This window comes from Muscardinus avellanarius, assembly GCF_963383645.1.
Source record: "Muscardinus avellanarius genome assembly, chromosome: 10".
In the NCBI taxonomy this organism is placed as follows: Eukaryota; Metazoa; Chordata; class Mammalia; order Rodentia; family Gliridae; genus Muscardinus; species Muscardinus avellanarius.
In genome coordinates this window covers 102,738,377-102,756,657 of record NC_137796.1, presented here as the reverse complement: position 1 = coordinate 102,756,657, position 18,281 = coordinate 102,738,377, and the positions used below count along the sequence as shown (strand labels likewise).

Below are 18,281 nucleotides of genomic sequence, written 5' to 3'. Positions count from 1 at the left end.
AAAAAAAAAAAAAAAAAAAAAAAAAGAGCTACTCATAGCAAATGCAGAAAGTGCTGGCATGGTTCAGCGCTGTCTTGTTTACTGGACATCCCTGACGGGCTGAGCACTCTGCCCATGCATCATCTCGCTCCAGCCTCACAAGGACCCTCAAGGAAGCAATTATCCCTGAGACACAGATAAAGGAATGACGCACAGACAGGCCAAGCAACGTGCCTGGGGTCACACAGTGGGGAAACGTATCCAGACCCTGCTGATTCAGAAGCACACGCGCTAATCACCACCTTAAAGGTGCAAACCGCCACAGACAACCGCTGTAAGCAAGCTTCCTGGAGGGGTGGCTCTGACGTAAACACAGGCTCATGTCTGACCAGGGGCCTGAAGGGGGACCATGACTGTGGCGGCAACAGTAACACTGTTGATGGAGTGCTCACTCTCAGACATTGTTCTAGGTACTGAGCATATTCTTAACTCACTGACTCCTCATCAGGTCTCTATGAAGGAGACACAGTTATTATCCCAGTTCTACAGGTAAGAAAATGGAGATTTGAGACATCAGTACTCGCTAACTCAGCCTTGAATTGCAGGGCAGGGATCTGAACCCAGAGTCTGGCTCCAGAGTTAGTGCTCTTAACCAACACTGCTGCCAGGGGAGGCAAAACAGGCACGCCACCCTGGGGGGCATCAGGGGCAGGAAAGGGAGCAGGTGAGCTTTGGAATGGCAGCTCCCAGGCACGAACACAGGCTCCTGCTAACCAGCCGCCTACTGGGCATCCGAATCACCTTCCCAGCATTTTTAATCTTGCCGGCATCCACTGCAGTGGAATACCGGGCATTTTCCAGGAAAGGAACGTGAAGGTCCACAGGTAGGCGGCAGCACCAGCTGATGCTGGCTGGGCTGGGCGGCAGGGAAGGCAGACAGTACAGCCGAGAGATACCAGGCCTGCAGAGGGCCAACGACAGGTGAAATGGAAATGGTCTTAAATGTCTTCCTGCTCGTCACAATCACCAACGTGTCTGAGTACTTCAGTCCAGACCCTCCTGTCGCACACTCCCATGCACTCCAGTGGGACCCTACAGACATTTCCATGGACTTCTCTGGAGGGCCACTCCTAACTCCTTGACCCGAGGACAGCAAAAGTCTTCCAGAAAGAGCAAGAGCATTCTAGCCTTCAAGGGCCATGTGGCACTCAAGGCTGCCTTCTTCTGCAGCATGAAAGTAGCCTCATGGAAAGCATGTAGGCTTGAGGAAACGGCTGTGAGCCAATAAAACTTTATTTACACAAATAAGAGGAGGGCCAGCTGCAGAAATGGAGAGAGGTGTATCATTAAAAAAAATTATGTCCGATCCCTATAAGTTCACCAAAACTTCCAGATTCTTCAGAAACGGTAAGCTTCTGTGCTTCTCAAAATAAAACAATGTGAGTCACTTGTGGTTTGGTTCAGACCAATGAAACTGTTATGTGAGATTATCATTTTTAATTTTGGATAAATTGCTATAATACTAGATGTCAACCACTAAGCCAAGCATGGGAGGGAGGGATGGGGAGGGAATGGGGTGGGGATCGGGTGGGGGCTGACTGGGCGATGTGTGCATGTATGTCTACAAAAGTTTGTATCCCACTATGATGTATGAATACAGTGCACCAATAAAAAATTAAAAAAAAAATAAATAAAATGATAGATGCCATTTCAACCAGGCGAGACAGATGTATCTGCCCAGTAAAGAGCACTGCTTTAATGAACACAAGGGCATCTTTAATATGCACAAGGGCATCTGTCTGATAGTCAGAGATTCCTTCACTACTTTAAGTATCAACAGCTTTCCACCAAGATAAGGAATTCCAGGGTTGGTACGCAGCTTGATGTCAGAGCACCTGCTCAGTATGTGTGAGGTTCTGGGTTCCATCCCCAGCCATGCAGGGAGGGGGCATTTATTTTGATCTGATTCAACTATTTGGATTATTATAGGTGGCTAGAATCGAACTGTCAATTTCTATAAAAAATAAAGTTGTTGGAATTTTTATTGGGATTTGCTGAATCCACAGGTCAATTTGGGGAAAAAGCCAAAGTAACAACAAGAGTTTTCTAATCCATGAACATGGTCCATCTTCCCACTCACTGAAGCCTTCTTTAATTAATTTCATCAGTGTTTTGTGGTTTCCAGAGTAGAGGTCTTAGAAATTGTTATTCCCAAATATTTTGTTTTTTGGTATCACTGGAGATTGCATTGTTTTTGTAATTTTACTTAATTGTTTGCTGATAGTATATAAGAATACAATTGTTTTTTTTCCCCATTTAATCTTATAATTCTGAGATCTTGATAGACCATTTTTAATCTGAAATGGTTTGGTAGACTTCTGGGATTTTCCAGATTTAAAAAAAATGCCAGGGTGGTAACATACACTTGTAATCTCTGTACTTGGGAGGCTGACAGGTTTGAGGCCAGCTTCAAAATGGAGGCCCTCAGCAACTTAGAAAGATCTTGTTTCAAGAAGAGGGGGGGGCACCGAGAGTGATCTTATAGGTAGAATTCCCCTGGGTTCAATCCCTGGTACAAAGAGAAAAAAAAAATACAATTTTAATTCTTATCTTTAAAAGCTTTTTGTTTTTCCTGCCTCTTGCAATGGTTAGAATCTCATACAGATTTAAACAGGAGTAAAAGGTGAAAATCACCATTCTTTTCTTTGTTGGGGAAAAGTTAGTCTTCATATTCCCATTTTTCAGACTTTTGATATTTTAAAATTATTACTCAGAGAAAAATTAACCACTTAAAATTTCTACCACAGTTATCAGATTTTGGTCACTGAGATTTCACTCCTTGGTGTTTTCATAATTAAAAAGAGAGACTGGCCAGGTCAATATGAAATGAGTTTTTGTTTATCCAGAACCTTTGAATAACTGCTACACTCCCTGTTGTTGTTTACAGTGCTGGGCAATCCCTTTTGTATTACCATACTGGTTTTTTTTTTTTTTTTTGTGGTACTGGGATTGAACCCAGGAACATTCTACTTCTGAGTTACATGTCCAGCCCTATTCTATTTTTTTTTATTTTGAAACAGAGTCTAGCTAAGTTCCTGAGGCTAGCTTCAAACCTATGATCCTCCTGCCTCAGCTTCCCAAGTACTGGGATGACAGGCGTTCACCACCACGTCCAGCTTGTCTTCCTCTTAGCAAAGCCCTTTCACATGACTTTCTATGGTGGATACTACTGGTATCCATGCCAGGCAGCATCCTCGCGGTGCTGAGGGCACTGACTGCTAAGGGCTCTGGGATGCCCTGTTCTCAGAAGGCTCCTTACCCTTGAGGGGCCTACAAGAGGCACAGCTGAGAACCAGTGACATTCAAAAAGGCCGCCCCCCAACACTATACCGTGTGGCTACGTTTCTATGAAATGTCCAGAACAGGCAAATCCAGAGAGAAAGATTTCTAGAGCCAGGGAGAAAGGGTCTGTAAGGAAACGGGGGGGGAGGGGGAGTAAGTATCAAAGGTTACACAGTTGTTTACGGGATAATAAAAACGCTGTGAAATGGACTGTGAGCTGAGTGTGCAACTCTGTGAATATATTAAAAACCACACTGAATGGTATCCTTCTGAAAAGTTGAATGGTATGTAAATGACATTCAATAGAGCTGTTACCAGGACAAAAAGGGGAGTAACAGAAGGAACATCAACAACTCCCATCTACTGAAGCCCTACTAAGGCACTGTGAACAGGTCCGGACACACAATACTTTAAATTCCTAAGGTGTGCTAGTGTACACAGGGTGAGGTAAGGCCTTGCCTCAGAGGGGGGCTGCCTCTGGTTCGGTCAGGGCCCCGGGGCCCCTGGATCAGGCTGCAGTCAGGTCACGGCTAAGACCGTACCTTTGCTTGGCTTCCCTGTCCTGCTTCCTCACCTTCCCGTACCGAGAGCCAACTCTGATCCCCGTCTCCAGGCTTCTTGCTAAGGAACCCAATCTAACAGCGGCTTTGGCTGGACCTGAGACATCTCATTATTTGAACTGTGAGATGCAGAAAGAACCTAACAGGGGCTAACAAGCCCAAGGTCTCTGCAGCCGCCTCATTTCACAGAGGTGACCACTTTAGATATAACAGCAGTGGCCGGCCACTGGACCTTCAGCCTGCGGTACCCACTGCGCAGTATTTGCTGGCCTTCAGGAGTAATGCGTCCCTTAAGAAAGCAGATGAATGAACTATGGCAAAGATACAATGCAGCTGTAAAATAGAATGAGGACTCAATGATCATGATTTCTGGAAGAAATATAAGTGAAAGAAGCCCAAGGAAGCAGATACATACAGTGGGCTGGCTTTTGTGTACAGAAGGAAATTAGAATATACACACATGGTGCGTGCATCCAACTCACCCTCCAGTAGACCACAGCAATGAGGTATTCATTCTCACTCTCTCTCTCTCTGACACACACACACGCAGGTACACTCTGAATGACATCTCTGGGTAAAGGGCATAGAGCTGTTCTCTTTACTATTCTCCTTTCACGACTTTTCTGTGTGCTTAAAATATTTCCGAATAAAAAATAAGAAAAAGTGCAACACAAGATTGCTGAGCATATTGTAAAGATGCTGAACACCAGGGAGGCAGAGTCGGTGAGGGAAATGCTGCACAGATGTTGTGTACACGTGAGCTCACCGGTGCCAATGCTGGCATCGTGTGTGGGAAGGGGGAGGAGAGGAAGCTGGGGCTGGGCGCTGTGTGCACCTGTGTCCCTATCGCTCGGGACCACATCATGATGTGAAATTACAATGCACCAATAAAAGTATTAGAAAAAGAAAAAAGCACAGAACATCAAACATAAAACGGCAGAGGGAGAAAGGTCTCTTGAAATCCCTTTTTCTACTTTAGAAGTTCACTGTGTAATTTTCAGTTAACTTTACTCTATTTGGCATATATTACAGGAATCTATAAAATAAATATATAATTTCACAAAGTAAGTGCACTATATAAAAATTTGCAATGTGTCTGCATTTACTCAAGAACACATGCAGCTCTAAAATCCTGAAAACTGTATTTCTGGTATGTAAAATCCAGGCTTTTTACATATTTTAATAACAAAAGCCACGGAAACCGGGGAGGGCGGGGGAGCCTTCTGCGCTTCAGGGACTGCCCAGGTACTGGACACACAGCGTCAGGCTGCTTCTCAGACTGCCCGGGAAGGGTCCTGTCTGCAGCCCCCACGGCCTCTGAGAACCTCTGCTGTGGTATCACTGCTGTAGAAGATGCTCTCAGGAGATGGATGAGCTTCTGTGTGACCTGGGGTGGGGTGGGCGGAAGCACCATCTGCTTCAGCAGCTGAGCCCCTGGAGAAGACTTTGCCACTGTGGCAGGGCCAGGTCCTGCTGGAAGTTGGGGTCATAGCTCAAGCCCCTCTGAGGGTTTGTCTGCGCACACCCCAACATCTGGTCCTCTCGGGCATTTATTTACTCAGATGTCTGACTCGGGAGACAGGAAACACCTGGCTAGCCCACGATTTGCAGCCTCTGCTTGGGGATCCTGTGTTTTGCTGCCCTAGGAAGCAGTGGCCCAGTTTTAACGGCTTTGCCCAAGGCCAGGGCATCCTGCATCACCAAAGAGATTCTTATTGTTTAAGGATCCTCCCTCCCAGTTAACGGCCCTAAAAATGGCAAATGTAAATAACACAATAACACGTGCCTTGCCTCACCTAAACACCAAACAACAGGTTATATTTCAACTGAAAGGAGGAGAAGGTGAGAGGGGACTAAAGCTATTGGGTGGTGGGGATCCCGCCTCCAGGCAGCCAGGCTGGCGACTGCAGCCAACCCAGGATGGAGCAGACAGGAGAGGTTCAAGGTCAGCCATCACACCAAGCCCGGGGTGGCCGACAGGGTCCACAGCAGGGCCCACAGACCTGTTCATAGCAGGACGCCTCCAACACCACGCCCACCATCGCATCCCTGCATGCGGTGCCAAAGGACAGGGATTTCCTCTGCCCTCTAGAACCCTCACACTCCTGCGTTCCAGAGCAAAGCTCAGCATAGGGTCTGGATGGCCCTGGCTGGGGGTGACCACAGGTCCCCGGCTGAGGCCTTTCCACCATCTCGCTGCCCCTCCCCTCTCTCCAGGACAGGCTGTGCTCACGTTTTATTTCTCCCTTCCTGTGCCGGGCATTCAAAACCTCTGTGCAATATGAAGAGGGGCTGTATCTGATCCACGTTTGGTTCTAGGAAAGCGGCGGCGGCAGCCAGTCCCTTATCTCCAAGGGATGCCGGCTGGACGCTTGGCTCTGCCACCGCTGAGCGCTGCGGGCCTCACACACGCTTCAACGTCTGAGCCTCGGTTTCCTCGTTTGGAGGGCGGGGCTGATATCAATCACCCCCAGGGCTGGCACAGAGATCCAGTGAGGATTGGCGGCGCCCCAGGGTCGCCCGGCAGGAAGCTGCGCGCCCCGTATTCAGGTGGCGCTCAATAAGCATACTTCCCTCTCTTTTCCCAGTATCTGATCAGATCTTTTTTCTCCCATTTACACAAATTACATCTTTCTTGCTATGCATAATTTCCTCTTTATTTTCAAAAGACGACGGCAGGCTTGCGTGTGCGATGGAGCAGGGGGCGCGCTTGAAGGTTTTGATTCAGAACGGACACTTCTAGATTTCCATTACCGGCTTCCCAGGCCCTCTCTTAAACACAGCTGTCGGCACAAGAGGCTCATTAAAAAAGATTGTGTTGACTGACGGAGAGTGCATGTATCAAATTGGAGATCCATCCCAGAATATTCAGGGAGGTGGACAGAGGTGGTGGTGGGCCCAAAGAAGAGAACGGTTTTGTAGAAATGCTGAAGATGGAATCCGCTCAGGAGAGAGTGCCCTGCCTCCTCCTGGAGCCAGGGGTGCAGGTGGGGAGCCCCATGGCTAAGTCCACTTCTGTTTAAAAGCTGGGGAAAGAAAATTCTGACCAGGTAACCATCTCTTACCACGTTAGCTGGAGGAGCCAAGGTGGGGTCCGTTCTGCTCTGACGGGCAGGTCCTCTTCCAGCAGGAGCCCCTCCCTCGATCACCCCCTTCCCTGGGCCCTGGTGCCCCTTCTCCTCTGGGCTTCCTCTCACCCAGGACCCAGCGCTGCTGTTGTCTCCGCTGCCCCAGCTGCAGACCCCTCGGAACCACTGCAGCCCAGACTCGGCTGTGCAGCCAGGGGGCGTCTCTCACCCTCAAGCACAGGACCCCACCCGGGGATGGAGAGGGGCCCTGGCTCCCTCTGCCTGCACCTGCGCTGTGCAGGTGGATAACTACATTCTCCCATCAGGTTGATGAGGTGTGAGCCTGGGTATTTTCCCTTCCCTGACACTGGGGAGGGGCCGCTGCTGCTTGTCTCCCAGTATCCTGCCCCTCCCTTTCTTGATTTGTTCTGGAAAATACCCTGCTCTGGGAGGTTTCACCCCCAACACCAGGGTGGAGGAGGTGTGGCAACTCTCCTTGTATGACCCTGGGTCCCCGGGTCCTGGGGTCCTGACTCCCAGAGATGTGAGAGGCAATTGCTGTGGCATTCTGGGAAAGATCTTGTCTCCCTTAACAAGCCCCCTTTCCTGCATCTGGGGGTCATCAAGTCTTGGGGTGGAGTCCAGAACTGTGGCAGCCACCTGAGAAGGTCCAGCCTTAGCAAAGAGCTGGGCCAGCGAGGGCAGAGCGAAGCCAGGCGTGGTCCTGGTCACCACTGACCACTGGTGGCTTCTGCTGATGTGGTAGTATACACTTCCCCACTCTCTGAGCCAGGCAGCTTGTCGTTTCCTGTTTCAGTAGACCCAAAGGAACCGATTCCGATCCGGCTTGTTAGGACAGTAACTCTTCTATTGGGATAGCCAACAACCCATTTTCAAACACGAGATAAGTTGGCTTTGGAAGCTCTTGCAAGCTGACAAGACTTCGTGGATTGTCCAAGAGATCCAGGGAGTTTCCTCCTTAGGGTGGAAGTCAGTAAGACTGATGCAGGATTGCTTTATCGATGATGTGGACATTTCCACGTCCTACAAAACTGCTGTCCCCGGCACCTTGCATTCAACAGGACCTGGGCTCTGAGCCAAAGGCAGTGCCCGCGCTTCCTCATTCGAGAGGGGAGGAAACAGATGAGACCCCAGGCCGTGTCCGTACGCCAGCTTGGGGACAAGGTGGATGTGAGAGACGACACAGACCAGAGATAGGGCGTGAGTCACCGAGACACCCCACCTGTCAGCAGAAAGAGAGAGCGAGCCTCCTCTCTGATTTATACTGTGGCCGTTCCCTTGCGGCAAGAAGAGACAGGCAGGGAGAAGGCTCCGTGCATAACTTCTGGAAGAGAACTGATGGCTCCGTAAGTATTATCCGCAAACAAGTGGCCTTGTGTGCTGAGAGCAGGGTTGCCACGCTACTGGTGCTTCTGTCCCCTGGCCTGAGAGCTAAGGACGCCCCTCACATTCCTACACGGCCACGCTGAAGCCACGTCAGCACGGTGAACACCCTCACCTCTGCCTCTTGCCCACAAGCCTAAACCCTCGCTCCTGGCTCTCCCCAGAAACAGTGTGCCCGTCCCCAAACTCAACTTTGTTACAGGGGTTCTTGCTATTCCTTCTTGTTTTCATCTTTAAAAAAATTAAAAGACAGAGAGACAAGCACAAAAAATAATGTAACATGCATATTCCCGCCACACACAGACAACACGCTGGTAAGGTCTACTTTCACTACTTTTCAAAAAGAAATGTGATGGTAACCAAAGTCCCTTTTCTAGCAGAAGCCCTGAGCTGCGCCCTTAAGGCCTGGCCAGAGGGTCAGTGGCCTCAGGAGGGCTCAGGAGGGCTCAGGAGGGCTATTCCTCAGCCCTGAACAGCAGGCGGGTGGGCGCCGGTCACAGTGCCCCCATGTTGGCGGGAGTAACATCATCCTTTCTGTTGAAAATGGGCTTTCTCAGCTGGGCGCTGTGGCACACGCTTGTAATCTCAGTACTTTGGGAGGCAAAGAAAGGAGGATCGCAGGTTCGTGGCCAGCCTCAGCTACTTAGTGAGGCCCTCTGCAACTTAGTAAGGCCCTGTTTCCAAATATAGAATAAAAAGTCAGGCTGGGGGTGTAGTTTGGAGGTAGAAAGCACCAAAGTGAGGGCATCTATACCGGTGTGGCAGCAGCAGGAGCAGCTGCTGTCTGTAGCGTGAGAAGCTGCAAAACTGAACGTAAGCCCGGCTCTCCTACAGTCGTTCCTCTGCATTTGGGGGAGGAGAACTGCTCCTTTTTGGTGCCTTCCCTGGCAACAGGGAGGAGTGAGGTTGAGAATTACAGTTCCTGAGGGAGGCAGGGGCAGACCCTCGGCCCCACCTGGGCCCAGCAGGAGGCTCGTTTGCTGAGGCAGCGTCCTGTCTGCCCTGACACCCACTCCTCCTGGACAAGGCCACAGCAGGGGTCAGCCCTCACCTGGACTTCCAACTCCACAGAAGACAGCGCCATTTGTAAGAAAGGTATCTTGCGTGCCTAAGGAATTTAAAATGGACCAAGTGCTGGAATGCCCCTTCTCATGATTACTTATGTGGCCGTTTCCTCACCTGGACCATGGGCATGGATGAAGCATCTCCCTGGGTAGGAAAAGGGGGCACAAAGGACCAGGCCTGGCTCTTGGTGGCAGCGGCCTACACGTGCTGTTCTTTTCCTTCCACATCAGCCATCAATACAGGATTATTTCTTAAGCAAAATCAAAAGGCAACAGCATTAGAGCAATTCCTAACTCATTCCACACGGTGATGTTCTAGCTTTGAACTGGTCCTGCTGGATTTCGTGGGGGTAGACGCCTTTTAAATGAAGGTGAGTCCGGTAAATGAAAACTTAACATGAACTAGAAGGGGAGTTAGAGGGTGTGGCTAAGGCAGGTGAGCCCAAGGCGGATGAGCTAAGGCAAAGCTCAGCTGCCACTTCACCCCTGGGATAAGGTAGTAGGATGGCGGGCATTTAAGCCAACTGGGGACTTGGAGGCCAGGGCCTTCAGGAAAAGATGAATAATAAGTGAGACCATGAGTGTGGGGCCTGATCCAGTGGTCCTGCGACTTCAGCGGGAGAGACACCTGAGACAGGACACCTGCCTCCCCACGAGGCCTCCGGGCCACAGAAAGTCCTTGCAGCTAGAAGGACGGCAATGGGCACAGCCACCTGGTCATGAACTTTCTGGCTTTCTGAACTGTATGCCAAATAAACCTTTATTCCTTATAAGTTACTTAGCCTGTGGCATTCCGCTATAGCAACAGAAAGCAAACTAAGACACTTGGAACACTGGGAGTTTATAAAGGGAATCTCACTGCTCATTTCAAAATGACACCAACTGCTCTTTTAAAAACATGACCTACGAAGCCAAGATATAATATTTTCATTCATAAATGGAGACACTGCTGTTTCTCAGGCACTGGGGGGTCCCTTTTGGAATGTTGCAGTGGGATTTTTCAAGGACCCTAGAGAAGGAACCTCTCCACCTGTTCTGTTCATCCCTCTGGCCTGGTGCCTAGCTCAGGGCCCTGCTATCTGCTGGATGAATAAATGTTGACTTAACTTCGGGAATCAGCAGGGCACATTTGCACACACCAGATTCTCAATTTATAAATATTTACCATCAGGACTTGATTTTAACTTTAATTAGCCCAACTGTTAAGGATACCTCCAAAGTGTGAAATATAATCCATCATTTCACACCAGATGTAGCTTCCACAGTTGGTCTTTTATCTAGGTTTAAAGTGAATGAGACACATATATCAAATGATTAAAGTGTGATGCTTCATGGTAAATGGATCGAAACATGGAAGAGAACAAACCTGGGAAAATGAACTTATGAACAAGTCCTAGGAAAGAAAAGAGAGCAAGACTCCTCAAGTTGCTCTGACCCCAGGCACTCTGGATTCTATGGATGCTTAAAGAACACTGTCTAGAGATTTGGGAGGCTGAGACAGGAGCATCACAAGGTTTAGGGCCAGCCTCAGCAACTTAGCGAGCCTCTGTTTCAAAGTTAAAAAAAATAAATAAAAAGGCTGGGGGTGTAGCTCGGAGGTAGAATGCCTCTGGGTTCAATCTCTCTAGTACAAAACAGAAAAGAAAAACAAAACACAAAACAAAACACACACACCAAAAGATAAAAAATAAAAAAGGAATTCTCATTAAAAAGCTTTTTTTAAAAAAAAAAGAATCAGCCAGCCAGTTTTTTTTTTTTTTTTTAATACACTTTCAAGTGGAGGGCACTGTGAAACGATTACTGTTATTCTGTGGACACTATTTGCCAGATTTGAAACAAAATCTGAGTATGAAACTATGCATTCAAAGGTTGTTAACACATTAAACAGTGAGGTGTATGCTTTTAAAAACAGTCAGAAATTCTATCATTGAATTCTGTAACAATTTTTCATCTGGTTCAGTGGTTCTTGGCCTTGTAAACCAGCAACAGCTTCTTTCCATAAAACTGACAAATCAAATGTGTTCCTTACCAACGCTGAGTAGTCTCAGCCTGGACACATGTCTGTCTTCCCACACATCCCAGGGGCCAAGAGGATCTGGTCTCCCTTCAATTCCTATAGTTTGCACGTTGCACAGAATTCATACATTTTTTTTTTCCAATCTGCAAAGTCATGTTGGCAAACTGCAGGCAGGCCCTGGATGCAGCCATCCCTCCTTCCCTGGGGAGTCTCATTGCCTGCAGGGGGGTGCCAGCGCCCCTGCCTCTAGTTACTGGGTAGGCGAGTCTGCCTGTCCTGGAGCCTCAGCTTAGGTCAAGGTCACACTTTACAGAGAGGTGACTGCGTGCCCGGCCCTGTGCCAAGTGCTTCTGTACGTGTCTCCCTGTGACTCTCACGCTGGCCCTGTGAGGTTGTGAACGGTACCCATGTTTTACAATTGAGATGAGAGAGGGCAAAAGGATGCTCCTGGCTTATCCCAAGCCCCTTGTCTGCAGACGGAGCACAGCCGAGGACGGGAAGGCAGGTCTGCGGGATGCCCAGCCTCTGCCCACTGCTGTGCCATGCGCACCCCCTCCCCATCCCACCAGCCCACATGCCGGCCACTGTGCCCCCGCTCTAAGCCTTCCTTTATCTGCAGGCTACCTGTACTGTTATTAACGTAATCCTTGTCTTTAAATGTGTGAGGTAATTTTTGTCTCTATGAATTCAAATAAACCTTGAAGTATAGACATTATTTTAAGAGCTCCCATGGACCTTCCCACCCCACCTCCACGCCCACACTGCATCGCGAGCTACAGAGTGCTGAGGACTCTGCCTGGCCTGCCCTCCACTGAGAACCAGGGGTGGCCCGCACTGGGCAGACCTCGCTGTGAGACAGGCTGCTGTCACCACTGGATGTAAGTACAGGATGTGCAATGTGGCACACAGGGCTCAGGGGCAGGGGAGCGTCATGTCGTCATGGGAACGGTTCTCAAGGTATAGGGTTGGAGTGCCTGTGGGCCCAACACCTGTTTTTGTAAGTAAAGTTTTACTGGAAGGTGGCCAGCCCCAGTTGTTCATGTGTTGTATCTGCCTGCTTTATGACACGGGCAGACTGGAGTTGCTGCTATAGAGACAGCAGGGCTGGGAGCCCACACAGTTTTTCAAGGAAAGCCTGTGGACCCCTGCTCCGGGTGATGCCCTTCCTAGCTGACAGTCAGCTGGTTAACCCCAATCCACAGGCGAGGTGGACGTCTCCTGTGGTTCTGCCGGAGTAGATATGAACCGAGCCTAATCCGACTCCATTTAACCCGTATCTCTGTTTACTGAGGAGTTACTGTGTGATGGCCTTGGCTCAGGGCTGGGCCCACAGAGGCGCATGAAGCTGGACATTACGTTCTGGAGGGATCGGGATACAAACAATTTCAATACGACTCAGTGAGATGTTAGAGTAAGATTTGATGTTTTATTCTCCCTCCAAAGTTTACCCTGGGAACCTGACCTTTTTGTTCTTTAAAACTTGAAAACTATAACCATGGGGTAAAATTTCTCTTTCATTTTTTTTTTAAAGCACAAACACTAGAGATGAAAACTCCAATTCTGTGAAATTACCTATTAACTTTTGTAGAAGAGATCAACTTACTGGAATTTTTTATAATTGCCAAATTTGCTCCAGGCTCTTTAATACACGGTTCTAATCTCTATGTTGAAAATGAAAAAAATAAGAAAAGGTATCAAGACACCCAGGGAAAGATGGCCAGTTAAAGAGCTGGGCATTTGTTTTATAAGATTGAGTTTTTAAATTGCAATCCATATTAACTGGGTCACACATTAACCCTCTTCTGAAAGAGGCACAAGGGACAGAGACGAAGTCCGGCTTCAACCAGGATTTCATTATCTATTATCTGCCTTCGCAACTCCAACTGGGTATCAGGTGAATTAAGGGGAAAACCAATTTCTACATCCCTTGGATGTGATGAAATTGATTATCCTCAGGCGGAGCAAAAGAAGACAGAAAATAAAAGGTGCCGCTCCACATCCCGGTATCTGTCCTGCCCTGCTATCTGTTTATTTGTACCAGTTATTGACAGCATTTTTGTATCATACAAAGAAGCCTTTTATTTTTTATTGAGCTTCAAAAGTAGAAACAGGATGTACCCGTTTCTAGGGAAACCTGAGCTTGGAAGCTCTCGGGTTTCAAACTGCAGAGTGCATTTCCACACACAGAGTGGCCCGCTGTGGAGTGACACCCCTTCCTCCTCGTTTACCTCATCCCATTTAAAAAAATTAATGCAACAATGGGAGATGATTGTTGATGTTCATTATTAAATCATTTATTCATCCCACACAATGATTCAGAATTATTCATTAAGGTTGCTGGAAGGAAGCAGGGTTTTACCTCCACGGTGGTTTGGGGAGGGATGTGTTCTTTAAAAGGATATTTTATAACAACACAATTATCATAATTAAAAGCTACCCGATAGTCTGATGAGCTTTTGACATATTTTTGAGTACTGGCATTTTAGCACAAGGAGATAAACGAGACTGAAATAGTATTAGGGAATAATACTGCTGTGGGGGAGAAGAGCTGAAGGCAACGTTAAATACCATCTGCCATCCTCACCCCAATTTTATCACGGTCTTGAAGTTAATGAATTGTACTAAATATCAGTTGAACCTCTGGCTTTTCAAAATGAGTTCCGTTCTGTCGCTGTGACCCTGGCCGTCGTCTGCATTCCCAGCCGTGGGTGCGCGCATGCCCCGCCCACAGGTCACAGCCCGAATCCGACCTTTCCCCAGTCACAGGGTCTGCTCTGTCTGAAGGTCACTAAACCAAGGCTGGGCGGGGGCTGCAGGAAGGGCTCCCATCTCTCTGGTTTTCCTGACAAAGCAGGCTCAGGTGAGGATCCTAAGGCCAGTGGCCAGAAGCAGCTCCTTGGCTCACCTGGAGGCAGAGACAGGGAGAGGGGTGGGGACACCTGGGGAGATACAAACAGCCACGGAGGCTAGCAGGTGGATCGGGACCAAGTGCCATGCTGAAGGCATCTGTGCTGGGAGCTCCACGGGGTGGCTGCCCTGCACTGTCCTGGCACGGGGCGGGTGCCCGACGAGTGAGCTGTGTGTGCTGGCCACTGAGGAGCGAGAATCAGATCAAATCCCTTTCTTCATTCCTCCAACACTGCTGAGGCTTCCTGGCGAGCTAAGGCCTGGGCCAGGCCTCCTGGAGGCGGAGCTAGAACGTTGTTTCTGCCCAGAGGAGCTGACAGCCTAGGGAGGGATTTGGGCGGCTGGCTCCTTAGGGATCCACACGACAAGTGCTGGGGTGAAGGAAAGCTGAGAGAGAACCCGTGGTGGGGGTCATGCAGAGGGGCTGGTGCTGAGTGGACTCGGCCAGGTGGCGTGGAGATGCCAATGGGAGACGGGGCCTCTGGGAAGGGTGTGGTGAGCGCCGGCCACCGCCTGGAAGACCAGGCTGTGGAGCAGTGCACTCCTCCAGCTGCTGGGGGAAGACAGTGGCAGCGAGCCCCCCGTCCAGAGCTGCTGCCAGGACCCAGATGGAATGGTGGTGACCCAAGGGGGTGGCTGGGCTGCAGAGATGAGGAGGAAGTCACCTTAAAGGGACATGACATGGACAGTCCCCCCCAGGCCAGGAGGCCTCTGCTGGACACGGAGCCATCGAGATGAGGGCCCGGTGCCATTAATACTGGAGAAAGGAGTGAGCCCTGCCCTGTCTGCTGCTTACCTAGCCACCTCCTGATTGTGACATGGCCTCCCGTGCAGCTGTGCGTGTGGCACACGGCTGGGGCCAGGGCTCTGTCCTGCGCTCACTGGTGTATCATGGTGATGGCCGCAGGTGCCCTGGACCCTACTGCGATGCCAGCTCTGGGGCTCTTTGTGCGTGGTTGGCGGGCTTCCCCAAGGGCGCCCTGCCGGCGCTGTGGGTCTTCCCAGTGTCTGCGCATCATATACTTGGAACCACGTGCCGCTGAAGTGGGTGACGAAGGAGGGAAGGCAGAGCGACCGGGCGGCATCTGCACGCTCATGGCGGGCTATGAAGGGAAGCGTCTAAGGGGCACGCAAACGTCTCCTGCTGTAATCTCTGCCACAGAACAGTGTCCATGGTGGGCTGATGCTTCCTGGACATCAGGATGGGTTTCCACATCAATTCAAGCAAGGTATGAAATGTCCAAAACCTTTAAAAGAACTCTCCCAGCTTCATCTCCACAGAATGCTTGGAGAATATCTCCAGCTAGAGGAGCTTTTTGTAAAGTATCTCACAAACACAGAAGGGCCGATTGTACCATTTACGAGTGCAAACACACTTAGTTCTCAAAGATGAAAGGCAGAGTGGCAGAGCTTCTTTTTTAATGAGCGATCGCTAGTTTCTGGGTCTGGCCACCTCCCTCTTCCTCCCCACAATAAATAAATGAAAGCATTACATTTTAGAAGGGGCTCACACAGTAAGCCCTGGAAGGTTCTGAAAGGGAGGAATTAGGACCAAGACAAGACTAGCAACAGTAGTCCAGGCTGGAACGACTTGGCTATGATACCGGTAACGCAGGGTCAGCCTGCACCAGCTGGCATCAGCTGCTTCTCTGGAGAAGCCCCAGTGGAAAGTCCAGGAGAGATGAGGCCAGAGAGCATGCCACCCGTTGGAAGTGGGTCTTACCTTCAACCGTGGGGTGTCTTTACTTTGTGGGGGTGTGCATGTGTGTGTCACATGTAAGACTGGCTGAGAGCCTTCAGTGGTGGGAGAGGATTACAAACACTGCTCTCCCCTGACCCAGGAAGACAACGTGACCCACTGCCTGTGACTAGTGAGAAGCGTGGCCCTTACAGCTCACCTGTCCTTGAGTTGGTCTCTGCTTCCAAGGGAAACGAGGAAAGACACTGCTGCCGCTTCCCATCTCCTGGGACACATGCAACCACATGCAGGGCCCCTCCCCAGAGCCCTCCAGAGCCCCACCCCAGCGGTGAGCAGCTCAGCAGGCCAGAATGCTTCCCAGGCCTCTTCACTGCTCAGGGCCAACCTGTGAGAACCCCCCCTGCTATGTCTGTCACAGGCGAAGACACTGAGGCCTGGAAGGAGCAGGCAGCCTGGCCACAGCCACAGGGCCAGCGAGCTGCAGAGTTGAGACTGGAATTGCCTTCTTTCACAGCCCCGGGCCTCTTCTCTTTGTCAGGCTGCAGTGGCTAGGGAAGGCCTTGGAAACCCCTCCAGACCTGGCGCCTACCTGCTTTGGTGAACTTGTCTGCCATCTCCTTCCGCACGGGCCTGGTGAGGTTGAAGTAGTCATCCTCCTCGTCCATACTCTGCAGGAACAGCGGGATGTGCTGGAAGACGATGGCATGTTGGCACTTCCCCTGTCCCGCGATGCTCAACTGCTGGTCCAGCCACTGGTCCTGGGCCCGCTTCAGCGCTTGGCACCGGGAGGCGTCATAGAAGAACTGGGAGTTGAGCACCAGGAACAAGACGCCCCCAACCCAGAAGCTGAAGTAGTCATCTCCCCAAGTCTGGCAGAACTCCTCGATGGTCTCAGGCGTGGGCACGTTGCCCACGTCATGGTTGCCACTGACAAAGACCAGTGGAATCTCCCTGTCGATGTGCCCAAGCACCCGCTGCAGGTCCTCGGTCTGCTCCTTCCGCCAGGGTGTCCCTGGAACAGAGAGGGACATGTCCTGAGCTGGCTGGAGGCTACTTGTGCATTTACTAACAGGAAATTAAGAGAGGACAATCTACAAACTCACTTAATCAGGCAAGTGGAAACCGCAAAAAGCACTCACCTGCTCAAAGCAAATCACGAGGTGAAGCAGGAGCCCCGTCCCTCCCCAGGACACCTGGGGAGTTCAATGTCTATCTGGCCACCCGTCCTCAGGGCCAAGGGATGGTGTGTAGTTGATCCTCGCAGTAACTATCTATGAAGCCTCGTTTCTTCATTCCTATGAACACTAACTACGAATGGTTCCAGCTTTTCTCTCATCTCTGTGGTGTATCACGTGTGCCCGGGATATGTGGACCCAGCTTTGAACATCAGCCTTACACTGGCGGCTATTTAAAGCCTTCTTGCCACCCTCGTGGCCGTGCAGACTGGCACACCTTCACAGAAATGGCTAGAACAGCGGGCACCTGCATCTTGCCAATGCTCCTGACACAGGAAGTGGTGTTCTGTATTATACTAATGGTCTCTGAGGGGCAACGGCTTAATATCTTCAGGTGAGGCATCCCCTTCCCTCCCCCTCGTAGCATACAGAGTTCTGAATGGCAATGATTATTTGGACAGAGAGTTGGAAAACGTGGGCAACCAGGACCCTCCTCTTAGATAGCTCATCTCACTTTCTGTAATCATGTATTAAAACTTTAGCAAATGGACTCTGAAACGACCAAATTCAATTCCACGTCTGTACTTTGGAGCCTCTATGTGACTTTATCCAACAAACAAGTATTGAGAGACAACTGCGTCTTCTGATTTCGTTACTGGGAATAAGCTGGGAGTCAAGGAGACGCAAATCCTCCTCTCTCCACTAAGGAGTGAGGAGCTGGCTAAGTAATTTGCACCATCCGTCTCAAGTGCATTTCTGAGAAAAGTCAAACAGGAGAGGGATACGTTGCTAATGCCAGGTTAGTCCCGAGGAATATGTTTGGTTTCAGGCAAAGAAAGCGTAAGAAAAATAACAAAAAAGAGGAGGCGCACATTTGTGGGGATGGTTAAAAACCTATCTGGAAAAAGGTGCATATACAGGTATTTAAGCTAAACCCGACATTTGGCCATGTTGGGATCGCTGCAATTGAGAATAACACTGCATATTTCAAAATAGAGAATTCTGAGTGTTCCCAACACAAAGACCCAAGGAAAGTCAGAGGTGATGGGTACGCTCAGTCCCCTAA

At 49.8% G+C, this 18,281-nt stretch overlaps 1 protein-coding gene across 1 annotated transcript in view; it reads right to left on the bottom strand.

Moving 5' to 3' along the window:
• CPPED1 (calcineurin like phosphoesterase domain containing 1) overlaps positions 1–18,281 on the bottom strand; it is a gene marked incomplete at both ends in the record, with an annotated part of 93,675 nt that overhangs the window by 5,221 nt on the left and 70,173 nt on the right. The window contains one exon of the mRNA XM_080704216.1: positions 16,630–17,052. Coding sequence (XP_080560342.1) covers positions 16,630–17,052 — 423 coding nt within the window. The remainder of the gene's footprint in view (positions 1–16,629; positions 17,053–18,281) is intronic.